We start from the raw sequence: 25674 nt of genomic DNA, 5'->3' as shown, positions 1-25674 counted from the left end.
CTGTAAATTAACCTTTGATCTCATTTGATGCTATCAGTTCTACCCTTAATGCCGTCTAGCTCCCTGCAAGGTCCTTATGACTCTGTTTACTCCAGTCATTCAAATTTTGTACAATTTTTTGTGCATGAAATGTTTCACCATTTATGACTGCTTACTTGCAAACAAAACTTTTGGTAAATGCCAGAGAGATTTTAACATTTTTCTTTCCCCTTCCATTTTTGGTTGTGAAATGAATCTTGCTTCATTCTGCAGCTTTTGCTCTCAGCTTCCCCTAACTTACTTTTTGTTCTTTTTTAATGCTATATATTAAAAAGAAAAGCAATGGTTCTGCACTGCCATCTCGTAAAGCATCGATTGTTACATGTCTGTGATAAGTAATTAGCTCGTCATAATGCATTTTAAATTCCTAGGTGCACACTGTGATCTGATTTACAGCAGCCTAAGTCCACAGGACCTCCTTGGGTATTAAAGGAGTTACATAGGCTTTAGATAATCAGAACAGGGATCAGACCCTCCTCAGCCATCGGCTCTGGCATCCTGGCTTGCGGGTGCGCTGGGCGGTCCCTGCCAGCCATAACCAAAGGTCATGTTTAAAGCCTAAATTAGCAAAATATACTCGGGAAGAGGGAGCGGTGGTGCTATATTGCTGTTTGCATTCTAGAGCAGACATTTTGGAGTCAGGGACTCCCTCTGTGTGGTTATGTGAGGCTGGTGCGGTGGTGGCAACCAGAGCTGCCCACTTCCTCGAGCTCCCAACCTGGCAGAAGAACCAGAATAAAGTGGGTGATTGATTTTCTGATGGTTCAGAGAGCAGCGTTGCCTCCCAGAAAGCCGTGATGAGCACTGCTGCTGGCACAAACCAGCAAGCCAAGCTAGAGAGTGGGAATCGGGGCATTGCCACGTCTCAGTCCCTCCCAGTGCTAAACTGACTGATCTGCTCATGGGAAGGTAGACATATCCCTCATCTGTCAGCTGAAGTGGTGCTTGGGCCAACTGGAAAAGCTAGTCAGGTTGCTGACTGGAAGTGCTAATGATGCAGCTATGCTGTCCACACACACAGTTGTTATTTTAAAAAAGAAAAAGCAGAATAGAAATTAGTGGGGGTTTTAGCACATTGGTTTGCAGCTCCTTGCAGTGCACTTTTCAAACATCTGCCATACCTTTTGCTGCTGCTTTTACCCTCCTCAGCAGAGCAAAGGCAATATATTAATGTAGTTCCATTAAAAAATGGAAAATATTTTTTAAAATAAACAAAATACCGTGGCTTCTTAGTCCGTTGTGAAAGCCAGTAGTGCTTTGTAACAGGCGAAGCTGGCTGTTTATTTTACATGGCCAGCAGGTGAATGAAAACGATTTTCATGTGACTGCAATGGCTGGTGTAGAAACAAGAAAAAATCATAAAGTCCACGTGTGAGTGTAAGGGAGACCATGTATCTGAGGTCTGTCTTAATCAGAGTATACAATGTAAGGAGAAGGGTATATTAAAAAGTCAAATCTTGATCTGTACTTTCAATGTGTTTTGCATCAACTGCAACATTCTGTTACAGAATTTTGCTTGCAAATGTTCCTGCTGAGGAAGAGGCCGTATGCCATCTAAAAATCATCTCAGTTCAGATGGAAACAGAAGAATGTATTTTTCTAGAATTTAAAGACTAAAAATCCTCCCTCAAACAAACAAAACCCACAGGTTACCTTAGTCACTTAGAGTTATCCAAAAGAAAGTATTCACCTTAAATATGTTTACAAATATCCAGTATTATTAATAAAGTAAATTCAAGACAGCGTAGTATAGTGTATTGAAAGGAATGTTCTGAAAGTCTCAAGGTTCAAAATTCAATATATTTTATATGTCTCACATGCCGTCATCAGCTTGCTAGGCTTGTTAAGTATTTGCATTTAACAAGAACAAGAATTCATTTCAGTTAAAATAATTCCCTGTACAAGCCATTTCATGCTTGCTTTCAGGTTGCAGTAAGTCACACTGAAAGTGAGATTTTAGTAAAAGCTGCTGCTTTGCCACGAAAGCTGTGTTTTTCAGAAAAGACCACTCTTCAGCTAATATGTGATTTGGCTTATAATGGAGCTAATGAAGCTGCACAGATTTCCAAAAGCTGAGAAACTAGTTTAAAATCTGTAACACAATAACACCACGGAAGAACAATTTTAAGTTTGATTATGTACTGTTTGGCAAAGGGCAGATGAGAGTAATCATCATGACTTCACCCTTGCCTGCCTTTAATGTTTCCCCTTTAAATTTGTTGGTGTATATTTACACCTTTCATAATGTCCATTGTTAACTTTCATTCTATTTTAAAAATGTAACTTCATGTGTAGGCTCCTTTTGTTGTCTTTGGCTGCCTTTCTGTTTTCTAGCCCTTTTTTGTGCATGTCTTAGTTTGTGAATCTGTCTTCTCACTGTGCTTATTTTGTCTGTATTTAACCTCTTCCCTAGCTCATGGTGTCTTAAGAATTTCACCCCATAGGAAGTGGTCACCCGACCTCTTCTTCTCTTTATGGTCTGGGTGTCACGTTCATCCCAGGCTCGTATGCAGCAGCAGTGCTGAGTTACAGACGAGCAGTGTATGAATTCCCCTTTCTGCTCTGCAGACGTGCACATTTGCATTCACTTCGGCTAGAATGAACAGCAATTTTCAGAAAACCAGAAGTAAACTTATGAAGCTTTGAAGTAGCCTCAGAGGCCAGGACTGGTTTGAAGCTAAAACCAGATGAGTGTTACGGTCACTTGTCGTCATCAGCTTTGATGTTTTCATTTTCTCGTAGCCCAGTAGTCATAAGTAAATGGTTAACTTGTGTGTAACAGCTTGCCAGCTGTTGATGTAACCTAGCCTGTTGTAAAGGTGAAGTGTGTTGGCTTCCGTCACCATACAAGAAGTTCACAAAGCTAAAAACACACGACTGGTCCATCTTTATGGCTTACCCAGCAGGGAGTAGCCCCCCACTTTGGAGTCCTGACCAACTGGGGTTTAAAAGTAATGATTTTCATCAAGTGATTTCAGCTCAGCATGATCTCATCACTGAAAGCCATGTGCTGAACAAATAGGTGGGGAGGAGGGTGCAGGTTGAATGTGAATCATACATCCTGAGGGTTTGGTGTATTGATGTGGCTAAGTGAATGTAAAAACAGGGCCCTGGGGAAGGTGGGAGATTTTACATTTGAGCCTAAGCCAAACCTGCAACGGGGACAGCATTCTTGAGATATGAACTAAACCACATTTTTTTTGAAAAATAAAGAACCAATTAATCACTGCTGTAACTTATTAGAACTTTGTCAGGTTTGGGCCTGCTCACAGAACTAAAGAATCTGTCCTCAGCTGTACTGAGTTTCATCTGCTGCACCTTATCCTCCCTGTTCTGGAAATTATATGACTGCTCCCCATGAGAATAGTATGAGTGTTGTCAGTGTGGTAGACCCCAAGCTGATAAAAAACTTAAGAACCATTTCATGCTCTGGAGAAAAGCAAATGTCTGGTTCTGTTTCGATAAGCATGAGTGTGGGTGGTAAGACTTGTGTTGATGCTCTTCTCGTGACCTTAGTTGTAGTTGCACCTCAGATGTGGTCCTGAGCCCCCCCGATCCCTCTAACCCCATTCCTATGTCATTGCTGATGTCAGTTTATAACTCAGCAGCCTACAGACTGCAGTCAAAGGGAGCAGTTTCTTGGTTTTGAGCTTTTTCATAGATCCCAAAATTCTCTGTCTGCCTCAGAGAGCCTATACTTGAAAATGAGATGAAAGGGTGACAGAGAGTACTGGGTAGAAGTGAAATAAATCTCTTTTTTTAACATTACAGTGATGGGAACATTGAAAGTTGTTAATGCATTAATACTATGCACAAATGGACCATGTAGGAAATCATTGAAATCCAGAATTTAGCAGGGTTCAAGACAACACAGTCATTTATATCCGTAACAAGACAACTTTGTTTCAGGATAGAAAATATTAAAAGGGGTTGGAAACAAAAATAGTAAGCACATAACATGACTTGTTTCTGCTTTTAAGAAAAACTCTAGGTAGCTACAGGAAGAATTGTTTCTTACAACCCCCTTCTGTCTGCAAGATTTCCAGTGAGTCTCTCCAATTCATGCCTTACTGACTACAACTGAAGATGAAAAGATGAACCATTGATCTACTCAGCATGGCAGATACTAACTTACTGACATATGAGGCTTTAAAGATCCCTTAGAAACACCTGTAAGAAGCCCTATGCTCCAAGTAGGGAACCCTTCTTTATTTTAAATACTGCTCTGAAGCACTTATTATCACATGCCTTGCAGAGCTTTGAGTATTCATTCTCAACAACAGGAGGAGAATCCCTCCTCTTTTTTTGTTTTCTAGAAACATTAGCCAAAGGAGATAAAATGAAACTCAGGCTATTTTATGTTTCATTTCCCAGTTTTAAACTCTATTTTGAGTTTCAACACAAGATAAACACCCTGATGCTTAATAAAGGTCAACATTCAAATTCTGTCTTTATTCAATTGGAGGGATCAAACCCTCAGATTAAAGCTGATTCTCTTGAGTTCCTCAAGTCAATTTTCTGGGAAAGCAAATTTTGAACTTCTGTTAAGTGACTTTTGTTACAGGTTGATACAATTTCTCTCTTTCATTGTACAATGGCATTACACCCTCTGGTGCTCTTTGCACTTTTAGTAGATGAGAAATACTGACTTTGCAAAGCCTGGAAGAAACTGCAGTCTTTGTAAACATTTCCTTGAAGATACACTCTGTTTCTTCCCCTGGTTACGGTACTCAGAAGTGTTTGGAAGACTTAAAAATTGGTACATGATAAAACTGTTGCATTAGTAATACAGGCATGAGTCTTCTTGATGGTCCAGAGCTCCCTTGTATATGAGCAAAATTAGTACAGGCTCTCTCATATTCAGTGGTAGAATGGGGGTGGTGTCACCGTTTTTTAAGAGATGTCAAAGCTGTCAGCAATAGGAGTGAATACCAGGCTGGAAGGGACCAAGGTGGCAAAAACAGCAGTGAGGGTCTGATTGCTGCACAGTACATCTACATGGAAATTTAATTACTATGTTGGCTTGAGAGCAACGCATGGACCAGATACCTGATGTTCGGTAACTGTCAAGATTATTTATGCCTAAAGCTAGGTTATTTTCTATGTCACTGGTTAATGCTGGCTCAGGTAAATATAGCATTATAGAAATAAAGTATGTCTGTAATAATCTACTGGTGCAGTGGCTTCTTTACTGGTTAATATGATTTTTTTACATATTATTATACTGTTGTTATCAGACATTTGTTAACTAGCTGTATCAGTGAGACAATGTCATCCTTCAAAAGTAGGAATGTGTGAAGAACAATTTGCTCCTTATGTATTAGCTGCTTCTCTAACATTTTTCTGCAAGTTTAAATTGGCAATCCACTGAAAAGTCAAAACTCCGAGTTAGGAGTCATTCATCTTTGAAATTAGTTTTTAAAATGTTGCTTTTATAATGGAGGAGAATTGTCAAGCATTTAGCAAAATTGTTGTTAATCTAATAAAATATGTAGAAACTTCTTTAGATGCAATTGCAATACTAACAAGAAAGTTTCCAAAGTACTGGTCAGTCAGACTGCAGAAAAGTATTGGTAGATTTTCTGGTGTGTGGGATCCACCTGATAATAATGTGACCAGCATTTACTACTTACTGGGTCTCTTTTCCCTTGTCTTTTGTGCTTGCTCCCATTTTTACCAAGTTCAGGATGCTTCAGTTGCTCTAAGAGTGAGCTCCTGGACAGCATGCACCAAAGTCCCTCATCCATCTCCAGTAGGCCTTACAGATGAGCCATACAGATGAGTTTGATGGAGGATTTCCATTGATAGGCTTTCAAAACGGACCGGGACTTGTGGGATTATTTAGTCTCTTGATAAAACACCATCCAAAACAATTCCATTTTAAGGGACAGTCTTACATATGCAAAGCCACATTTCCTATATTTGAATAATGAACTTCAGACTTTATCTGCTGTCAATTTTATGTTTCTCTGTCCCTGGTCCCCCTCTGCCCCAGTCTCTGTGAGCTAATGAAGAGGGAGCCTCCATTTCCTTTTCTCCCTCAGTTTCCCACTGCACTGTACCTGTTCATGAGGATAATTACGATCCTTTCTGTTCGTAGTTTATTTCTTAAATTACCATCACAAGAGTGCCATTGTCAGCCCACAGATGGGTATCTTGGGGTGCTGTCTCTGGCATGGCTTTGTCTGGCCTGTTCCTGGTGTAGTGGACACTCCTGCCTCTCCACCATGAGCTCCTGCAGCTTATGTTTTAACATTGGGGGTTTCTGGTCAGATCCCAGGTGTACTGTGTAGCTGGTGTAGACCGTGTTCTGTCTGCTCTGCCAAAGGATAACCAGGGCATTGTACATAGCAGGTTAAATTAAAGCACACAGAAACACCCTCCTGCTGCAGTCACCCTTTACCTGGAAATTATAGCACGTACTACAAGGGAGGAGGTGGGAGAGGAAATATTTAGTTATCTGGTTGTGTTGTTGCATATCTGATTCTAGAGAAAAAAAAAAAACCCTTGACATAAGAAACTGGTGTTGATAAGAGACATGGGAGGAGGAAAGCAGAGCCAGCTCAGTGAGTCAAACATTTATCTGCTGTAGGACAGGGTTAGTGCCAACAGCTCTGTCTGGCTCTTTGTCTGCAATTGGGCATGATCATTTCCCAAAACATGGCATCAGCTTCTGGCTCTGAGTCCTGACATCTGTCTGCAGTGTCTGCTTAGCTGTATCCTGCAGAGGTGCTGTAGAAAACATGGGCAGGTCATAGATTTTCCAAAACTAGCTTGCAAGTCCCTGAGGCTGAGCTGAACTGTTGTAAATCTCACCTCCAGGTGTGGGTCTTCTGTCATTGAAACATACGCTGCCTACCTTGCAGCCACGTAGGAGCTGCCGTATCAGTTGGCTCTGCCAATTTAATTAACCTTTACCAAAGGGTTGGGGTTTTTTCCCACTGAAAACAGAACTATTTTTAACCTTCACCCCCTCTCTTTCAAATCACAGGTAGTGATTAATTACTCAATTGTGAAAGGACTGAAGTACAATCAAGCGACACCAACCTTTCATCAATGGCGTGATGCACGGCAGGTCTATGGCTTGAATTTTGCAAGCAAAGAAGAGGCTACCACGTTCTCCAATGCAATGCTGTTTGCTCTGAATATCATGAACTCACAAGATGGAGGTAAATTAGCAGCCAATACACTCATTATTAATCTGTGACATTTTACAGTGCTTGTTATCAATCACCTAGTGCAGCTGTATTGGATAGTATGCCATTATAAACCACATTATCATAAAAAGTTAGTCTCCAGTAGACAGGCTTTAGATCAGCATTTACTGTGGTACAAATTGTACGTGCTTTCAGGTTTTATTTGCCTTCCTTCTCATTTTCCATGGTGCCTTAACTCATGATAGGGAATCAGTGGTTATTTGGGAATGTGTCAGCAGGTGGGTAGCCCCTCTGGTCTATGGACACCTGTGTCTGCATCATGTTACATGTAAGATGGCAGAGTATAACTTTAAATAAACAGAAGCTATAGTAAAATTAGCAACATTTTTAAAGAACTTTCAAGGTAGCACTCAGACCTGGTATCTCCAGTGTGTTAAGTGTCAGCTACAGCCCTTGGATTTGTGGGCTGGCTTTCAAAATAGGAGTGCCTGGTGTCTTGGTTATCTCATACGATAGAATGCAAAGGCTTCTACTTGACATTGACTGATGTTGTCCCTCAGTACTATATTGACTGCAGCTGAATTTTGTGGGGAAGTTTACTGTTCTGTGAAATTGTCATTGCACTATTTGACAAGGACTGAAAATGAAAGTCCTGGTTTCTCAATGGAAACCAGTTTCTGGTCTGCAGCATCAGGATGAAGTATTGCCCTCAGTTACAACCCGCAACCTTTAAGCTATCCATGGCATGGGAACAGAAAGCAGAACTTGTGTGGTGTCTTTTTCCTTTCCTTCCACAGCTGTGTTTTCCTTTTGGAAACACAGTGATTCAAGGTTTGCATCACTTGCTGCCATCTAGGTTTCACTGCAGTGTTTGCCAGTGATGGACAGCAGCTTAGAGGGACAGTGCAGCAGCAACTGTACACATTGTGTCAGTTTCTGACACCATAAATATCCACAAAATGGTAATTATTCCTGTACCCCAGCAATCTTTGATACACAAATACATCTTACAAAAAGGTCTATTTTTAATATAAATGTTCATTTTTATTTTGCTATTTCCATTCATCCTAGTAAGCTGACAAATGAGGAACTCATAAAAAAAATCAAGAAATATCTCAAATTCTGTCCTACATTCGGAAGTAATCAGAGCTGAATTCTGCCTTCTCCAGCTTGAACCTTTTCAGCTCTAGTTGTGCCACAGCAGGAGACCTGAAGAGGAAATTTGGCCAACACTTGCCAATCCTAAACTGGTGCAGATCTGAAAAGCAGAGTTCTTTGGCTGCTCATATGTGCTCAACCCTTTCAGGCCACCAGATGAGACTCTAAAATTTGGATACTTTGACTATGGTCTTGATTGGTTTAATGTCTGTGATGAGTCTGTCTTTCTTCAAAACCCCTTAAGTTTGGGGTGGCTTTTTTTTCTCTCTGCCTCTTCCTGTCAAAAGGAGTGTGTCTGTGTGTGTGTGGGGGGGTGTTTGCAGGATTTTGAGGTTGTTCCAGGGAGGTGTCTTGTGGAAACACAAGTCTCAAGATGAGAATTTATTGCTCTTAGGCTAAAATGAAAGAAACTTACCTTAAAGTGGATATTTTAATTATGTTAGCTACTTCTTGCAAAGAACACTGAGATTTTTTAGAAAGTATTTTTAAGTACTCAAAATGCTTTCTAGATTTCTGAGAAGTTTATGAATATACAGCAAATAATAATTTGCAATTTTTTGGTATTCTTTTATTCATTTACTTAGCACATCAAACTGTGTTAGATGCTTTACAGACATAAGATTCAGCCCATTCTGAAAAGCTTGCAATTACAGTTTTTGGTTGTCACATAGACAGACATGAATTGGGTCACAGATGAAAAAAATTTCTACTTTCTTTTCTAGGAAAAAAATGGTCTGGTAAATATTCAGCCTTAAACAACACCTTTTCTCTCATACATAAAGATTTAGAAGTTTCAAACGTTGCCAGTTGTCTCATTCTTTACAGCTGAGTTTATAAAACATTGAAATTTGGGTTAAAGGGAACTTCAGCACTTGTATTTTTAAAAAAAACCCCACCAATTCTACTAAGAATTACCAAAATATTATTTTTATAACAATTATTTTCTTAATTACAAAATTTGCTTCTATAAATGTTTCTCTTTAAAATTATATCAACTACAAATTGATAATAGATTATACTGCGGACTTTTATATCACAATTTTCCCAGTTATTGGAATTATCTCAGCATACAAGTTCACAGCAAAGCTACACAGTGGATATAAGGTGCTCTTAGGGTCATACAGCACATAAACTTTTGTGAGCATGGATTATGCAAATCGGAATTCACACAAACACACATATCTGTATCTCTTTCCAGGCACAGACACTATTCTGCTGCCTGTCTGCTACATTGGAGTTTGATTTTTTCATATGGAAAAATCATTGGGAAAAAAATATATTTATTATATCTGCGCATCCATGTATTAAAGTTGCTCATGTGCTTAAGCAGATGGATGACAGCTTTAAGGAGTGTATTTGTACACACAGAACTGCTACTTCACTAATAAAATCCTCAACCAAAACCAGAGTTAAACAGAGGTTCCCTCGGGCCAATTCCACCTGAGTACAGAATTTCCCTGTCTGTCAGCTACCTCCACAGTTTGGGATATGCTACGTGCACTACTTGTTTCATCTATTCCCTTCTGAGACATTACTGTGTTTAGACACTGTTGATCTTCCTGTAGTTGGATAGAGATTCTGGCTTCCATGGCTGCTTCTCCCTTCGTTCCACCGCCCACTTGCACAGACTAAAATTAATCATGGTAGACTACAGCAGAGAATCTGAGACCGCATCATATCTTCAGCAGACGTGGAGTCAGGGTACTGTAACATTTGGGAAAAGAACTAGTCTTGTTCACAAAGCAATGGTGTGGGTTTGTTGAGTGGCGCATTAAGCTGAATCAGTTTAAAACACATCGCAGCAGTCTGTATTTTGGGTAGTTGGAAATAATCTTTAGTCAGTGCTGCCTTTCAAATTAATGAGTCACTTCAAATGAATATACAGTTAGGAAGCAGCATTGAGAATTGCTGTACTGTCCCACTTCTTCATGAGAGAGTGTGAGACCTCAGATCGTTCACCGCAGGCGCTGATCTCTCTGCTGATTACATGGGGCACTAGCAAGCACTGAGCTGCGTGCTTCCTTACATACCCAAGGTTAAATGGTTCAGCTGCTGAGCCTAGGTTAACCTGGGTTGTGTGTCAAGATCATCACCGGGGGAGGGATGCCTCCCAGGGGTCTGACATCCCAACGTTTGGGAAAGTTGTGAGAAAAAACGCAGTCTAAACTTGCTGCCTGCTTGTGTTTCTGCAGTGGATGAAGTTGTACTGTTACCTACAGGGACGGCTAGCAACCTTCTCAGGGCTTCCAGGGGAGCTCTGGGAGCCTGTCCTCGGGTGGGCAGGAGCTGAACACATGCTCAGCTGTCTTGTGCCTTGCAAGGATGCTAACAATTGTGTTGGGAGTAATCTAAAATGGGAAAAATAAGATTGAAAGGAAAATAATAATCCAAATGTGTACCATCCTTCCTTCAGAGGTTGACAGTTGCCTTACTGAATCACGATTGTTTACCTGCCAGCTTGTTTATATGCCTAATTACTTTGATTTCCTTATATGTCTCTTTAATCTGTTCTCCCTTACAATAAAAAATGAAGAGCTGGTCCTGAGCCAGCCTGCAAAATGAGAGCAAATAATAACATTGACTTGCTCATTACCAGTCTCTTGCTTACAGTTCTTTAATGGTGTCATTTAGTAAGACCATTAGTATGACAAATGGCTTCCCATTAAGTTGTTTTTCTTTTCCATGGGTGTCCACTGTGTGAAGCCAGACATTTTACTGGTATAAATTACCTGATTCAAGCAGTATCATCAGCTTATGTTGTCACCCACTGCTGGGTTTCACCATTTCTTGCCCAGGCAGGACACTGGAAAAAGCATTTTGCGTGGATCTTGCCTACAGGGTGCTTGATGTCTGGTAAGCAGAAAAGGTTCATGTTTTTCAGGCTTACATCCCCTGAGATTTAACAAATGCAGTGACCAGTGGCAGTACATTGCAGCAGGACATAAGGTGAGGGTATCAGTAAGCTAAAATGGGCAAGTTCTTCCCTGGCATAATTTTGTAGGTCAGCCTGTGAAGAAGGTGAAGCTTTCTGCAGGGCTTAACAGAGCCTGCACACTTGGGGCTTCTCCCAGTGAGTGGTTACACTTCCTGAGAGAGGGAATGAGAACATTTTCATCTCTTTCCTGCTCCTCACTATTCTTTATTTCTCTTAGCCCCCTTTACCATAAGTTGGATTTGATGAATTTCTTCACAATTTGAGATCTTCTTCCATTCCTTCAGTCATTCTGCTGTTCTCCTACTCCAGAAGTGACTGCATTTCCATATTGCTGGGAGGAAAATCCTTGGAAAGCTCTTTTAACCCTCAAAAATAAGGGGAGAAATAGAAGAGCAAAGCATTGATTCATCAGACAGCAGATAAACTGGCAGTATATAGCATACAATCTCTCTCCTAGTTAGGTGCCTCAAGTATGTGTAAATTTTCTATCAGTGCTGCATGTGCATGAAGATTATGGTACTCGAGATTTCAGAGGAAAGTCTATGGACTCTTTTTGCAGTAGAATTTTGTAATGTTATATTCAGTTAATTTTTTTGATATAAAATTTTCCGTCTAGTCACACGTCTCTCGATATTTCAGTGGCACCAAAGTGTAACTGCTGGGAAAGTCAGTCAGCTGCATTTATCTTCTACAGTGCAGTGACTGTTTTATTTGATAATATTGCCCCAAGACTTCCCAGCACCACAGAAGACACAGTGTGGGAAGACAAAAGACTGCATCTTCATTACAGTACTGCATAATACATAAAATATCTCATCAATAATGGAGGGGACCCACCACAGAACACAATGCCCACTTGCAGCCAGATGCTTCCAAAACTATGCTGGTGTAAAGGGATCCATGCCCCACATGAGATGCTTTACATAGTGTGCTGTGGACTGGTTTCCCAAGCTATCGGCTCTGTTGGTGCAGATTATAAACCACTAAGATGGTATATTCTCTACACGTACTTCTAAGTGTGCTATTGACCTCATAGTATGTAGGCATTGCTGGACTGTAAGTATGGTATTCTGCTTCAGGTCTTTTAACCAAAACATCCCAGAGGCTGTTCCTATTTATAATGTGCACATAGAGAGCTTGTAAATAACAAACATTTTAGTTTATTAGTGTAAATATGATCCATGTGGCCAGACACCTTCTGCTAGCCAAAACAGCAAGCCACAGGCTATAGTTAATTGGGTGCACGTTAAAAATACAAAAAGCCTTTGCTTCTTTAATAAACAAAGCCTTCCTAGAGAAATAAATCTTTTCTGCATTACATCTTCCAAAAAAGCACCAGAGAAAGGTTTAGAGAAAGAAATTTCACAATTTTTCCAGTCTCATGCCTACTCCAGTTTCAATATAAATTTTCACTGCTCAGAACTGCGCTGCAGATAGAGCAGTTTCTGATTGAACTCACAGTGCTTTGTAAGTCAATGAAGAGGGAGGGAAAATTCAAGTAAGATGATGAACTTTTTCCTTCATCTGCTCTGTTGCATTTTCGCTGGGACTGTTCCAGAAAAATTTGCTTGATTTATAAATAATATTTTAATATATTGCTTACTATAGGGATAAAGTCAGAGATGAGCTGTTTGCGAACTGGCAAAAATGATGTGAATTTTCTTGAGCAACCAGTGCCCCACTGTGTGTTCAGTGGGGTCCTGTCTCTGCCCTACCCTTTGAGGGCAGGAGTCCCTCTCAGCCCCAGCTGAAAACCATCAGCTCAGGCTGTAGTAACACTCAGTATGTCTTGCTCCCAAGGATTTTTCTTACCCTGCTGATGGGGCTAACAGTCCTTGTAACAGCCCACTGCCTGTGTTTCCAAACCAACATGACGTTTCTAAGAACCTTGGTGTGCTTCATAAGTTGAATTCACCTTAAGAGAACTGTGTTTACAACCAGAACTGGAGGACATTGGCCCTGCCAGAAGCAGCAGAGTGTAAAACTGGTTAATCTTGTGTGTTAGCTTGGCTCCAGCTGAGTAGAGCACAGGAGGTGAATTGCTTCACTCATGAATAGATCTACTGGGATTACAGACTCCTTTCAGTGTTAGAACTGTAAATATCATTGCTATTATTCATGTGTCAGGAAGTATCAAACCGTTATTTAATTATTCTGCTCAATAGCAGTAGGCATGATTTTTTTCAATTCAGTTCTTCAGCCCTCCAGACGGTAGGGATCCACGGCAGAAAGTTTTCCAGGGCAGTGAAGTGCTCTCCCAGTGTTATGCTAATAAAGAAACATGGCATGTTGCTTGTATGCATCTTAGCCACTTTTCTGTGGGACTCTATTATATCCCTGCTTAGAGCCGCAGCAGCGCCGGAGCCGCCGTCGCACGCCCAGAGCAACAAAAGGTGCCTCTGTTCTTTGAAGAGCGTAACAAATCTTAACGGCTCTTGAGTTTCTTGATGATGTGTTTTGCTGTGCTGGATTCCTCTGCACTAAGTGAAAACGACTGCAGGAAGGAAACTGTATGGGGAGACTGGCTAGTGAGATTCCCTAGCACCGCTGCCTTCACACCCTTGTTTTTCTGACGCTGGTGTAAACTGACAAGGTGGTAGAAAATGTAATGTGGCTTTTTCACTAGATGACAGTAAGTGGCACAAGAATATATTAGCCTAGAAAAAAAGTAACTATCAGAATTTAAGAAGTCCAGTAATTTATGTGCAAGAAGTTTGGGCCAGTTTGGTTCATTTGGACACCATTTTTGGGGGTGCTTCCTTGCTGAATAGACCTCTTTACCTGGCATGGGATCCTTTTTGGCGGTTAGGCTGGACCATATATACATCATATCCTGCATCAAGCTGTGGCTGTGAGTGAAGCTCAGTCTCAAGTCATGGAAGTGTGGAAACTACCTCGCTCCAGGAGGTTCAGTGACAGAAAGAGTTCCCTGTCACTTTCCCTCCTCTCCTCTCTGAAGGCATGTGGCAGGACAAGTAGTACCTGCCACCAGCCCACACCAGCACTGTATTGCTAGCTCCATCCAGGCACAGCTCATTGAGTGGGTAGTGATGGGCTCTGCCTTGGCTCTGTCCCTCTGCTCTGCTCAGACAATTAGCAAAGCGATGGTTTTACACCCCAGTCTGGCTTCTGGCCTCCTGTATAAGCCCATAGTCTGTGCTTGAAGTCCATAGCGCTTCAAAAATCTGAAGCATATGAGGAGAAAATGGCTTTTTGTGATGAGAACAACATTTTTCTCTTTACAATTTTTAATACTTTTGCATGTCAGGTCTCAGTACATTTTGCTTTGCTCAAGATTAATAGACTATAGGGTATTTATTGATTGATCAGGCATCTGATTTCTTTCAGTGAAAGGTAAATTGTTCCTTGCAAGAGAATTAACTTTTTTTTAGAACCCTTCTTTCAGGGTTGTGCTAAGCTTTGGTCATTCTTAAAGTGCTTTGATATTTGGTGTCCTGGGGTAGTCTCTAAAATAACATGACTTCATTTGTCAGAACATGGATTGCATTTTTAAGGCAGTTTGTGTGAGTTAGAGATACTGTAATTCCATGCAGAATGATGCTCTGTTTACCTCTGCACATATACTGATATCCCACCCACTCTTCGGATTGATTCATGTTGTATTTAAACCCAAATATCAAAAAGAATGTTCTGTAAATTTTTTTTCTCAGTATAATAGGAGAAACAATACTAATAATAAACAAATTATTTAACATGCTGTAAATAATTTCTTAAAAGACGAAAATGACCGGGCAATGTGCTGGGCTGGTAGTTACACAGATCCAGATTTGCAGAGATTCCCAGCCTGAATCACCAAACCAGATGAGATGGTGCTGTGCGCCTTCAAATGCCATCTGTTTGTGGAAGATTAAACTATAGAAATTTCCAAGAGATTGTATGGAAAGTGACATCTCCAGCTTTGTACAATATTAGTAAGAATCAGAATATACCTCACACAGGAATATGTATTTTATTCATTTTGAATGGTGCATTCTGATAGTGATGATAATGTCTAATTCTAGTGTTATTCCCTCCAAACTCTTATAATAGGTTATACTGTTCATGGGTACCCTATGCTAATTGTTGGGTACTAGCTAATTTATATCAGTTATTAACTTGAGATTCGCGTAAGTATAGGGGTTAAGACAGGTTTTGGTTTCTTAGTTGCTGAGCTGGCAGGAATCCCTTTTCTGCATTCCCAGCTAAAAGCCCTTAAAATAGTTTATCACAATATTTCATACATTCCCTTAGCTGTGATCCCACTCAGTAGTAAATTGTGTGTCCACAATCCTCCTGTTAACCGGAATGGAACGGCAGGCATCTGTAGTACAGGGTTTTGTATCTGAGCTGAGTGGTGTGTGTGGCAAAGGAAGAGGAAGAGATGCTCATGGGACATCCAGTTACCTATTTTAGGTATCTCAACCAGGCACCTCCAGGCAGAATTCAGCCTGTTGCTCTCTTTCTTTGCTGACTGTAAAGGATTGCTGCTGAGAACCCTCCTCTGGTTCACGACAATTTTGCTGTGATCATCTCCCAAACTTTCTAATTAATAGATTAATTATTTCTAATTATGCTATAATTAATTAGTAAGTACAATATTAATTAAATCTCTGGTTTAATAATAATAAATTAGGGACCTGGAAACTAATGTGCATAACCTGTATTTTCAGTGATGCTCCATGGATTTCCCTGGGAGGGTCTGTGAGAACTCGCAGGAATAGGTGTGTGGTGTATGTCCCGTGTGTGTGTGTGTTCACATGAGCAATGCACATCAGATTATCACTTCTCCAACTGCCTGAGCTCTGCAAACAGATGGTCTTTCTGCATGTAATTTTTTTTTTTCTTTAATTTATAGCAAAAGCAAACTCGGGCAGAAATTCACAGGGATATAGATAGAAGTCAGGAATAAGCTGCTGAGAGGATTTTTCACAAGTCATCAAAATAAAATTGATAGTGTTTTGAATTTCGTTTTTAAATTCTGCTGTCCTTCTGTACCATATTGTTCACACTCAATAAAAACACGTTCCTGGTGAAGGCAGGGAGAGTGTTTGGAGAACAGGACTGAGCAGGGACAGTCAGCGGTGCAGCCAAGGAGGTAGGGACAGCTCTGCAGCCCTCTCCAGCCACAGGCTCAGCTGAGGGGAAAGTCTACTGCTTAATTCCAGCCACCGAAGGAGTCGCCATATGCTGCTGCCAGCAAAGCATGTAGAGCAGCTTCTGCCGCTGGCTGGTAATCCCCAGGGAGCTCACACAAAGTCTATTATTAATTGCCTTCTTAGATGACTCCATGTAGTCATCCAGAGTCTTATTTTCAGCAAGTCAGGGACCCCACAAGCTCTGGGTTGTGTGGCATTCTGGATGCAGTCTCAGCCCCTTATGGAAGTGATTGTTGTCATTTCTCCAGTTAATCCCAACAAAACAATGCAGCTGAAAATGCGATCTGTTTAACTGAAATTCAGCGGCATAAATGCCAGGCATCAGGCCTAAAATAATTGTGTAGTTTTCTTTCTACTCCACAGAGAGAGGACAGCTCACCTAAAGGTGATGAGCATGGATGCAGTCCAGTGCTGCTGGCTGCTGCCTCGACAAGCTGCCAGTCCCTGCCAAGCTGCGGGGAGTGAACTGCAACTGTGATAAAATGCTAATAGGTGATTTTAGTTCAGGAAGCCTTTTTTTTTTCAGCCTTTACACTTGTACGTGCTCAGATCCACAGCAGAGGGGGAGGCAACGTGATTCAGGTCTTGAAGGTGTGCTTAAAAGCTCCGATTCTCCTCAGAAAAAAAGCCAAACCCTGCAAAGCAATCACCGTCACTCTGATTTGCATGGATTGCTTTATCTGTTGGTCTTGATTAGTATTCCGGAGTGCTCTGTAAAAGACATCAATTTTAATTGCATTTCCTCCACGGCTGGTTCCCAGGGACTCCCGGGCGGATCGTGCAGCGCCTGGGAACCCACATGTGTGTCTGGGGCTGTGCCGTATGTGACGCTGAGAGAGGTGGATGCTGTGGGCACAGCAGCATGAGGCAGGAGTGTAAGCTTGTTTCATTTCCTGAATGTAAAGAAAGTCATGCTAGGTATTTGCCGTTTTTTCTCTCTTTTGGTGCAAGCTTGTCTATGCAAAGGGAGGGAATCAGGTGCTTTATAGAAGCCCAGGTTTCCTCTATTGACCAAATCTTACATGAAAGACCCATCTTGTATTCTTCTTGATCTCCTCGGAATCTCACTGAGGTGGCAGTTTGGTGCCCAAGAAACTGAGTACTGGTCCCTTAGCTCTCAGTTTTGGCTGGTAGAATCCGAGGGCTGCGTGGTGGATGATTGCCTTCCTTTTGCTGACACAAGCACAGGCTCAACACCTGCCATTTTACCCTGGCTTAGATGTGTGAAGCATCCTCTGGTGCAAAATAGTGCTTTGTTTCTTCAGTGATCTCCACAGTAGTGAACAGCTGAAGTGTACCTGCTGTAGGTATCTCTGTGGTTTAACCGAAGCCTTCTGAATCCCGAGGAAGCACCTGGACTGCTAGACTAGAGGATGTTGGCTAGAAACTGGTCCTTTTACATGGGCCAGAGAGGGTATTGTAGTCAGCAGGACTGGCACCCTCTGAGGGTACCTCAGTTTGGGGAGCCCAGTTCACTGTAGCTGCAGGCTCAGCCTCCTGCTGTGCTGCTGTCTTTTACTGTCCCAGGTATCCCTGCTGAGTCCTTTCTGAGTCTTCCTTTCTTATGTCTGTCTCCCTCTTTTATGGTGACAGCAGAAAAACATCAGCATTTCCATAGACAAGAATAAGTACTAATATCTTCTCTTAGCTTAAGCAGTGACAGGCTGCCGCCCCTAATCCACCACTGCTCCTCATCTGAAGGTCCAGTAAGAGAGGGGAGTATGAGTATGCACTGACAGTAGTTCCATGAAGGAATTATTTCTGTACCAATGACATCCTATTCCACCACTGTAATTAACTAAATTTCATACTTTGCAAAAACAGGTACCCAGATTATGGGAAAGGTAAATTCTGTCTCAACTCTGTGTAGGAAGATTGTGAATTTGAGGCCTGTGATTACAGAGTTCTGATGTACCAAAGCCATCCAGGCAACAGACACAGAGAGGATTAAATTTTTAATACATAATCAGTGGAGCTATCATTCTTTTACAATGAGGACATGACTTTATTTTACTCTAAGACCATGCATAATTCAATGCATGGAAGTCCTTTTTATTCTTATGCAAGGCTCAGAGGACATGAGAAGGAGCCAAGGGAATTACAAATGTAATTCTTCTCAGTTTCTAGTGGTGTTCTGCAAATTGGCAGAGTGCTGCTGTGGGGAAGCTGAGAGGCAGCTGGCCTAGAGGTGCTTTCCAGAAACAAGCCCCCACTATCACCTGCAAAAGTTAAACAGAAGACACAGCTGTAAAACTGTATTACACATGGGGGCTGTGGGCTTCTGAAGTACTGCCTGGGAGGCAATGCCAGAGAGACAGTCCTAATGGGTTTTGTAAAGTAGAAGTTTTAGAATCAATTATTTGTAGTAGGTGACAATGAACTAGGATTTGTCCTCTGCACGACTTCTCTTTTGTCTAAGCAGATTAGTGTAAACATTGCAATTGGCTTTCTGTAAGGAATGAAACATATTGTTGTGAATAAAAATGTTGTTAGGGATGAATCTATCATTGTATTATTATTGCAAGTGACAATATGTGCATTGACTATGCTGAGAAACTTGCCATCTGAAGGTTTGATGCTCGGAGACATGCACTGGGAGAACTGGGAGAAGAGTAGGACCTCTTCTTCTGACATTCAGGTCTTTTTTCTCTTGAAAGTGTGAGAAGGTTAGGAATGGGTGAGGTGGGAGGGAGCCAGCCATATAAATATTAGAGAGTATTCTTGGTAATTTCGGAGGTGTCTAGATCCCCACAGCTAGCTGTGGCCGGCTGATGTTTCCAAATCCCTTGTTCCTGGCCAATGCAAGGAAAGATCTCCAGGTTTGCTCTAACCTTTGTCCTCAGATCCTAAGTTCAGATTCTCTATGACAAGCTAAAATTTACCACAGGTGGAACCTGGTAGGAAACCTCCCAGGGTACAATACTGAGAGTTATTATTCTGGGAAGGAGCAGGCTTAAATGCACACGTAGCTGGCTGTGTGGCTTCTCTCGCTGCTGTCACTGTAGCTGTTGTAACCCAAAAGTCAAAGTACAGTGTCACAGGTCTTTACCACAAGTGATACATGTAAGTTGGTGTTGCTTATACGTATTTGTGATGATGCCACTTGCCTGGTCACAAGAAGAATGTTATTCATCATTGACTGAGCTCTATCTTCACTTTCTCACACCTCTAAAAATAAACACGTGGTCACAAGTCATTGAGATTATCACCTCTTCTCGCTGCTTGCTTGCTAAATGCCAGTAGCTCATTCTTGTGAAGAAATGGTGCATCTCTTGCAGTGTGGTAGAGCGTGGAGCAGGACTGCAGGTACCCATGTGCCAGTCTGATGCTTTGTGGTCAGGAGCCAGAGGACATTCAGAAGTCTGGGTATTGTCCAATCCATTTCAATGGATGTTCAGTTCTAATGCACTGTAGTTTACAGGATAATTGGGGTTTCTTTTTTTTTGGCATGTCATAGGCAACTGGTATTGGCATCAGCAACAGAAATTATTCTGCACATTTGGGTCTGGGTGCTTAAGTTCCCCTGCATCATTTACAAATACATACATTTCAGCTTCACTTCTTAGGATGCTTTGTCATCAAATCTTATGGGACCCTTGCTAAATGGAAAAGAAAATACTTTGGATCATCAAAAAAGCAAGGCCAACTGACTTGGATGGAAAGGAACAAGCCTTTCGGTGTCCTCCAGATCCTGCCAAATCACTAAGTGCTGCTGATGACTAGCAAGGGTGGTACATCTAATGCAAAGGCTGGCACGCTTTAGCATGCAGAATGCCGCAGGAGGGTCACCCCTGAGCAGGGATGGAGGGGTGGATGGATGTGGAGAGCCAAAGGGCAGCAGCAGCATGCAAGCTGCTCCCTTGCAGTGCTCTGGAGACACGACCGAAGTGCGTGGATATGTTTCTGGATCTGCAGTGGAGACAGGAGGCACCAGGAGAAAGCTTGGTCCCCGCAGAGTTTGCAGCAAACTCCTGACTCTTTGAGATAAATGAGTTTACCCCAAGTTTGTGAAAGGAACAAGTGTTCAGAAAGTGTAACGAAGATGAGGATCCAAATGGAAGCATGCCTCTTGCTTTCTATTGATTATTTCATTCCTCATCTCTCTGACCTTTCTGATCACTCTAAATTTAATATTTAGACTTCAGGACTAAAGCTTGAACAGTAAACATAGATATATGGTGAGCTTCAGGTGAGCTGGCATTTGATGCCTTTTTTTTTTTTTTTTTTTTTTTTGCTATCTGCTGTAAGATTCCTGTTAGCCCAGAGTAACTGCATTTTCTTGAACTGTTATTGCAATAATTTTCTCTTTCTGAGATTACCCCTGGGTGGCTTTTCATTATCTCATAAGGCTGAGAGTGCCCCCCCCCCCCCCCCCCCCCAGACTGCCTTCTTTTTGCTTATCAGAGTTTACTGGCATGTCCAGAAATTGCCTAACTAGGGTTGTGCTGTGTATATTTCTTGTCTTAGATCACATCATTTTGCAGTTACATCTTTCAACACTACTGATTTTTTAAATAATGTTTTCCCTGACGCTGCAAATAATAATGCAGAACGTTGTAGGCAGAGGGGCCACCGAGTCGAGCTGTTACAGTTAGAGGCAGGGCTTTTGGTCAGCAAGTGTTAATTCACAAGGAGACTATTTTTACAGTGATATGTTGAGGAAGAATTGCAAAAACCTCACCAGTGCAAAGCTGTGTCCTTGGTCATGCTGTAAAGGTCAGCATCGGCGTGCTGGCCACAGCGGTGGGGGCTGAGGATGCAAGTGCTGCTCCGAAGTCTGTTGTACAGGCAGGTTTTCTCACACATTTCACTGCCACAGCTTATATTTGTTCTAGTTTCTCTTCAGCTTCTGAAGTTAAATTATAGATACAGCCAAAAAACAAACCATGTGTTTCTTCTGGAGCATTCCTGAGGCACATCAAATCTGGGGTACTCACTGAGAAGTCTACACCAGGCATGGGGTGGGTGCTGGTCACCATTTCATCACAGAATCACAGATTCATAGGGGTTGGAAGGCACCTCTGGAGATGATCTAGTCCAAGCTCCCTGCCAGAGCAGGATCACCTTGAGCAGGCTGCACAGGGCAGCTTCCAGGAAAGGCTGGGAAAAATGTTTTCCAGGGTTTTCAAGACGTTTTTACAGAAACCAAAACTTTTTTTTCCCAGAAAGGCATTATGTCTGATTGTGCTTCTTATTTTGCTAAAATCAAAATGGGATCATCCTGAGATGATGAAGCATATATTTTTCATTATGAAATTAACCTTTTGCTTTGGTTTTCTTTTCAAATGCATATAATATAAAATACCGTATTTGGTTATCTTGAAGGCAGTAACAAAATCCCAGCTTTCCAATTAGAAATAAAGAGAAATTCAAACTAAACATCCTTTTCTATTTCCATTTTGAATATCAAATACAAGGTAAATTGAAAAAACCCTAGAAGTAATAGTTTTGTTTGAAAGGCAGAAATTAAACCTTGTGATTTTTGTAATAGAAAAGAAATATGTTTTACTCCCCCTAAACTTCTGTGAAATTCACAAATTGTTCTTAAATTACTATTTTTTTTTTTTATTAAACACAAAAATGTCACACTCAAATTATTTTTGCACTGCTGCACTAGAAACAGTAACGCAGGAACGATTCCTGGTCAGCAGTGTCTTGAATGACTGCATTTCAGATGATTTTTTATTAAGGGCTATTTTTAGCGTTACGATTTGTTTATGGCTAACGTGAGAACAGTAGCTATTTAAACAGAACTGCAAAACATATTGTCAGCATTCACACTACATAAATTAAACCAATATTTTCTCATATTGCATCAGAAACATACGGTGGGGTGGTTTGGGTTTTTTTTTTTTAATCATATAAAATGATTCTGAAAGTGTCCTGCCTCTCCACTAGTGGTTTTGAGGAGGAATTCGCATTATTTGCTATATATATAAAATTAAGGAAATGGGTATGTAAAATCAGCAGGAATGTGGCTGTGAAGAGCAGAAGCCAGTAAGTCCTTGCCCTTGGCTCCCGGCTGCGCCTGTATGTGACTGCCCAGGACTGTCCCTGCTTCTGGCCTCCCTACTTCTGGATGCAGCACAGAGGCAAAAGTATCAATTGTAGGCATTATTTCTGAGGCTGCTTGCACTGTTTTCCCCTGTGTTCCTTACAAGTGATGGTGCTAATCAGCTGATTTATGGGTTTCATTTTCCTTGTTCTGCAGCACTGGGAAGGGGGCAATGATTCCTCTGGTTTCTGTTCAGATGTGCCTTAAAATTAGGTGGGTTTGTTTTTTTCCAGTTTAGCCTTGTTTAGAGATTTTTTTTTAATTTATTTATTTTTTCCTGGGCTTTCCTCACCACATTTCAGTCTTGTCACTGAGCTCAGTGCAAAAGTTACTGTTAAATCTTATTTTCTTTCATTTTTTTCAGCTGGAGTCCGTGTTTCCCCTCACACAGATTCCTTTATCAGAGTGCTTAAGGATGAATGGTAGTCTCTTGGGCTTCTGCCATCATATCCTAAATTGTTCAGCATTTGACCTCTGCAATGGGATTGTCAACAGAGGTCATTGGCCTGAGCAAAATTTAATCTGCTTTTTTTCTTCCTGTTAGTGGTAGAATGATCTTCCTTTTTCTTCTTTTAGTTAAGTGTTCTGTTCATGTTAGCAATTGCTTTGGGAAAAAAAAAAAAGAGGAAATCCAAAATTCGACCTGTTGATAGCATGAAGCATAGTGTCTGAGCTGGCTTCTTTGTGCACAGCATAAAAGAAAAGAAATTCTGGTGTTCTGGGATAGTAATTTTTAACAGCATATCCAGTTCCCCTAAACGGAGATGCTTTGGGAACTGATAGCAATTAGGTGGTAGACTTTCATAGGGCTCAGTGAATGGCTTATAGAACATGGGAAAAGAACAACATCATAGTCATGTGGCCAAACAATCTAATAGCCAGGAGTCCTCCCCATGAAACTGCCGCTAAAAGAGGGTTAACAGCTGCACCTTGTGGGCTGGAAATGCCTTGCAGAGATTAAGGGAAGAAGCACTTAGTCATGAGACAGTCTTCATTAACTGACTTAACAGAAGTTATTGGCAGGGCTTTGTCAGAACAGATCTTTTTTTTGGAGCAGTAAAGAAGGGGGCACATATACAACGATGGCTCTGTAGAGAGAGTATTATTTAAGGATTTAGATTCATTTGCATGACAGATTAAGGTCCTATGCCATTCATTCTGCTGTGTGAATTAAACAGAGATAGCAGTTGTGAGAGTCACGAGATTTCCTGGTGGATTTCTATGTTGAATTGCAATGAAATCTTCTATCTTAAATCTTACGTTATCAGATGACAGTGCTCACTCCTGTACGTTAATATCCTTTCGTATTTGGAACGGATATAAAAATAGATATCACATTGTATATGCAAATAAGGTACTGTTTTCACATGGATTTTTCTTTCAAAGGAAGTAAAGGCCATTCTAACTAAAAGGAGAATAAAGTTTACAATTGGTAAGGGATTCTTATCCTTAATGTAACTGGTCCCCTGGGGGAATTGTGCTTCATCTTCTATGACTCAGACAGAAGCTTGTGTGGATCCAGATTCCCATGCCACACCCCACCACCCCAGTTACAATGTGCAATCTGTGTGATGTTGCCTTGGAAGAGACGTCTTTCTTGCAGTGGTGGCCTATGAGACCTGATGAGGGATGAGGAGCCACCAGAGTAGTCATTACAGCTCTGGGGACAGCAGATCTGGGGTGGTGTGAGCCAGCAGGGCTGTCCCCCAGGCACCTTGGACATCTGCAGAGGTTGGGTGGACTTGGACATTTGGAGCAATTTCTTGCCCCCATCAGCCAATGGGTGGGAAGGCAATTTTGAAGATCATTTATCCAACTCCCTCAGCAGGGTCGTCAAGTACTGGAAGAGGCTGCCCAGGGAATTGTTTAAATCTCCATTCATGGAGGTATTTCATCTCCTGCAGGAAGGTTTCCTGAGAAAGTGTTTTGAGGAATCTGCTGTCTTGTGCAATACTTTGGTAAGGAAAGAAGGTATCTGGGAAAGAATTGCATTGCTCAGCCAAAGGGTAGCAAGGTGTGCTGATGCTATGAGACAGGCTTCGTGGTATCTCTGTGAGAGGTTAGCTCTCCCCCCTGAAATGTCCTTGTTAGAAAATAAAATAAAATGCACTCACATCCCCAAGTGTGAGTGACTGCAGAGTTTATAAACACAGTCAGGGCTTCTTTGGTGCTGACTGACGATAGTAAGGGATCGTTGTGACCCTGCTACTTCACAAGGTTCCGATTTAATGTGTCAATACATTGCTTTTTCATAATATTGCCAGTCTGTTCCCCCAAACTTCCTCGAGGTGTTACTCATAGCTGCTTTGGCAATTTCTCATCTCAACTAAGACTATTGATTAAAAATAGAACAACTGTCTGAAAGCTTTCCCATGGTTCAGTTCTTCTACTGAATTGGTCTTGCTTGTCTCCTCTCCCTACTATATATGTTACCCTGGGAGGAGCTGTGCTGCTACCAGGAGTGTAGCAAGGGAGCTTTCACCAGACATTGAGGAAAATTAATGCTCAGCTCGTAAGCCCAAACAAGCAGAGCAGAAACCTTGTTGTAATTATTCTCTTCCAGTGTAACACAGTACATTACCTGGAATTGCATTTTTAAAAAAATACAAATTACAGAATTGTTAATCCCAAGATTGTGAAAAGTTATTACTTTTTAAAATTTCTTTTGAGGAACAACTTTCAAAAGCAAGCAAGTTTTCACAGAAAACATTCAGCAGGTGTCTTTGTATTTATGTACTGGTACATAGTGAAAACTGCAAACTCATTATCAAATACAAAGTAGTCTTTGTGTCTAATAACATGTTTTAAAAATAGATCATGTTATTACAGACGACATTAATATTTGGTGCCACTGATGTCCCTGGGCTTAAAAGGTTTTTATTACAATTGTTTAATAGTACATGTTACAATTTCCCCTCTATTTGCGATGTGAATGTTTTTATTACTTTGGTTGAAATGGTAAAAAGCAAATACATCCCCAGCTGGTGTCATGTGCTAGGGAGTGGAAACCGGCAGCCCGGTCCACCATCCAGAAAGGTCTTCATGCTTGGACCTCAGAACTGCTTTGCTAAAATATGTTGAGACTGAATAAACATCTCACCAGCTAAGTGTTGCTGCAGAGGACATCTGAGCAGAGGGAGGGGTTCAAAGCAGCTTCTGGTTTTGGTGTGGTAC

At 41.3% G+C, this 25674-nt stretch overlaps 1 protein-coding gene across 1 annotated transcript in view; it reads left to right on the top strand.

Moving 5' to 3' along the window:
* Positions 1–25674, top strand: part of EVL (Enah/Vasp-like) — a gene marked incomplete at its 5' end in the record, with an annotated part of 150131 nt that overhangs the window by 78496 nt on the left and 45961 nt on the right. Inside the window, one exon of the mRNA XM_084270708.1 lies at positions 7031–7208. Coding sequence (XP_084126834.1) covers positions 7031–7208 — 178 coding nt within the window. The remainder of the gene's footprint in view (positions 1–7030; positions 7209–25674) is intronic.

This window comes from Gallinula chloropus (genome assembly GCF_964237585.1).
Source record: "Gallinula chloropus genome assembly, chromosome: 14".
In the NCBI taxonomy this organism is placed as follows: domain Eukaryota; kingdom Metazoa; phylum Chordata; class Aves; order Gruiformes; family Rallidae; genus Gallinula; species Gallinula chloropus.
Note: the sequence above shows the minus strand (reverse complement) of the source record. Positions and strands in the feature narration are given on the sequence as shown.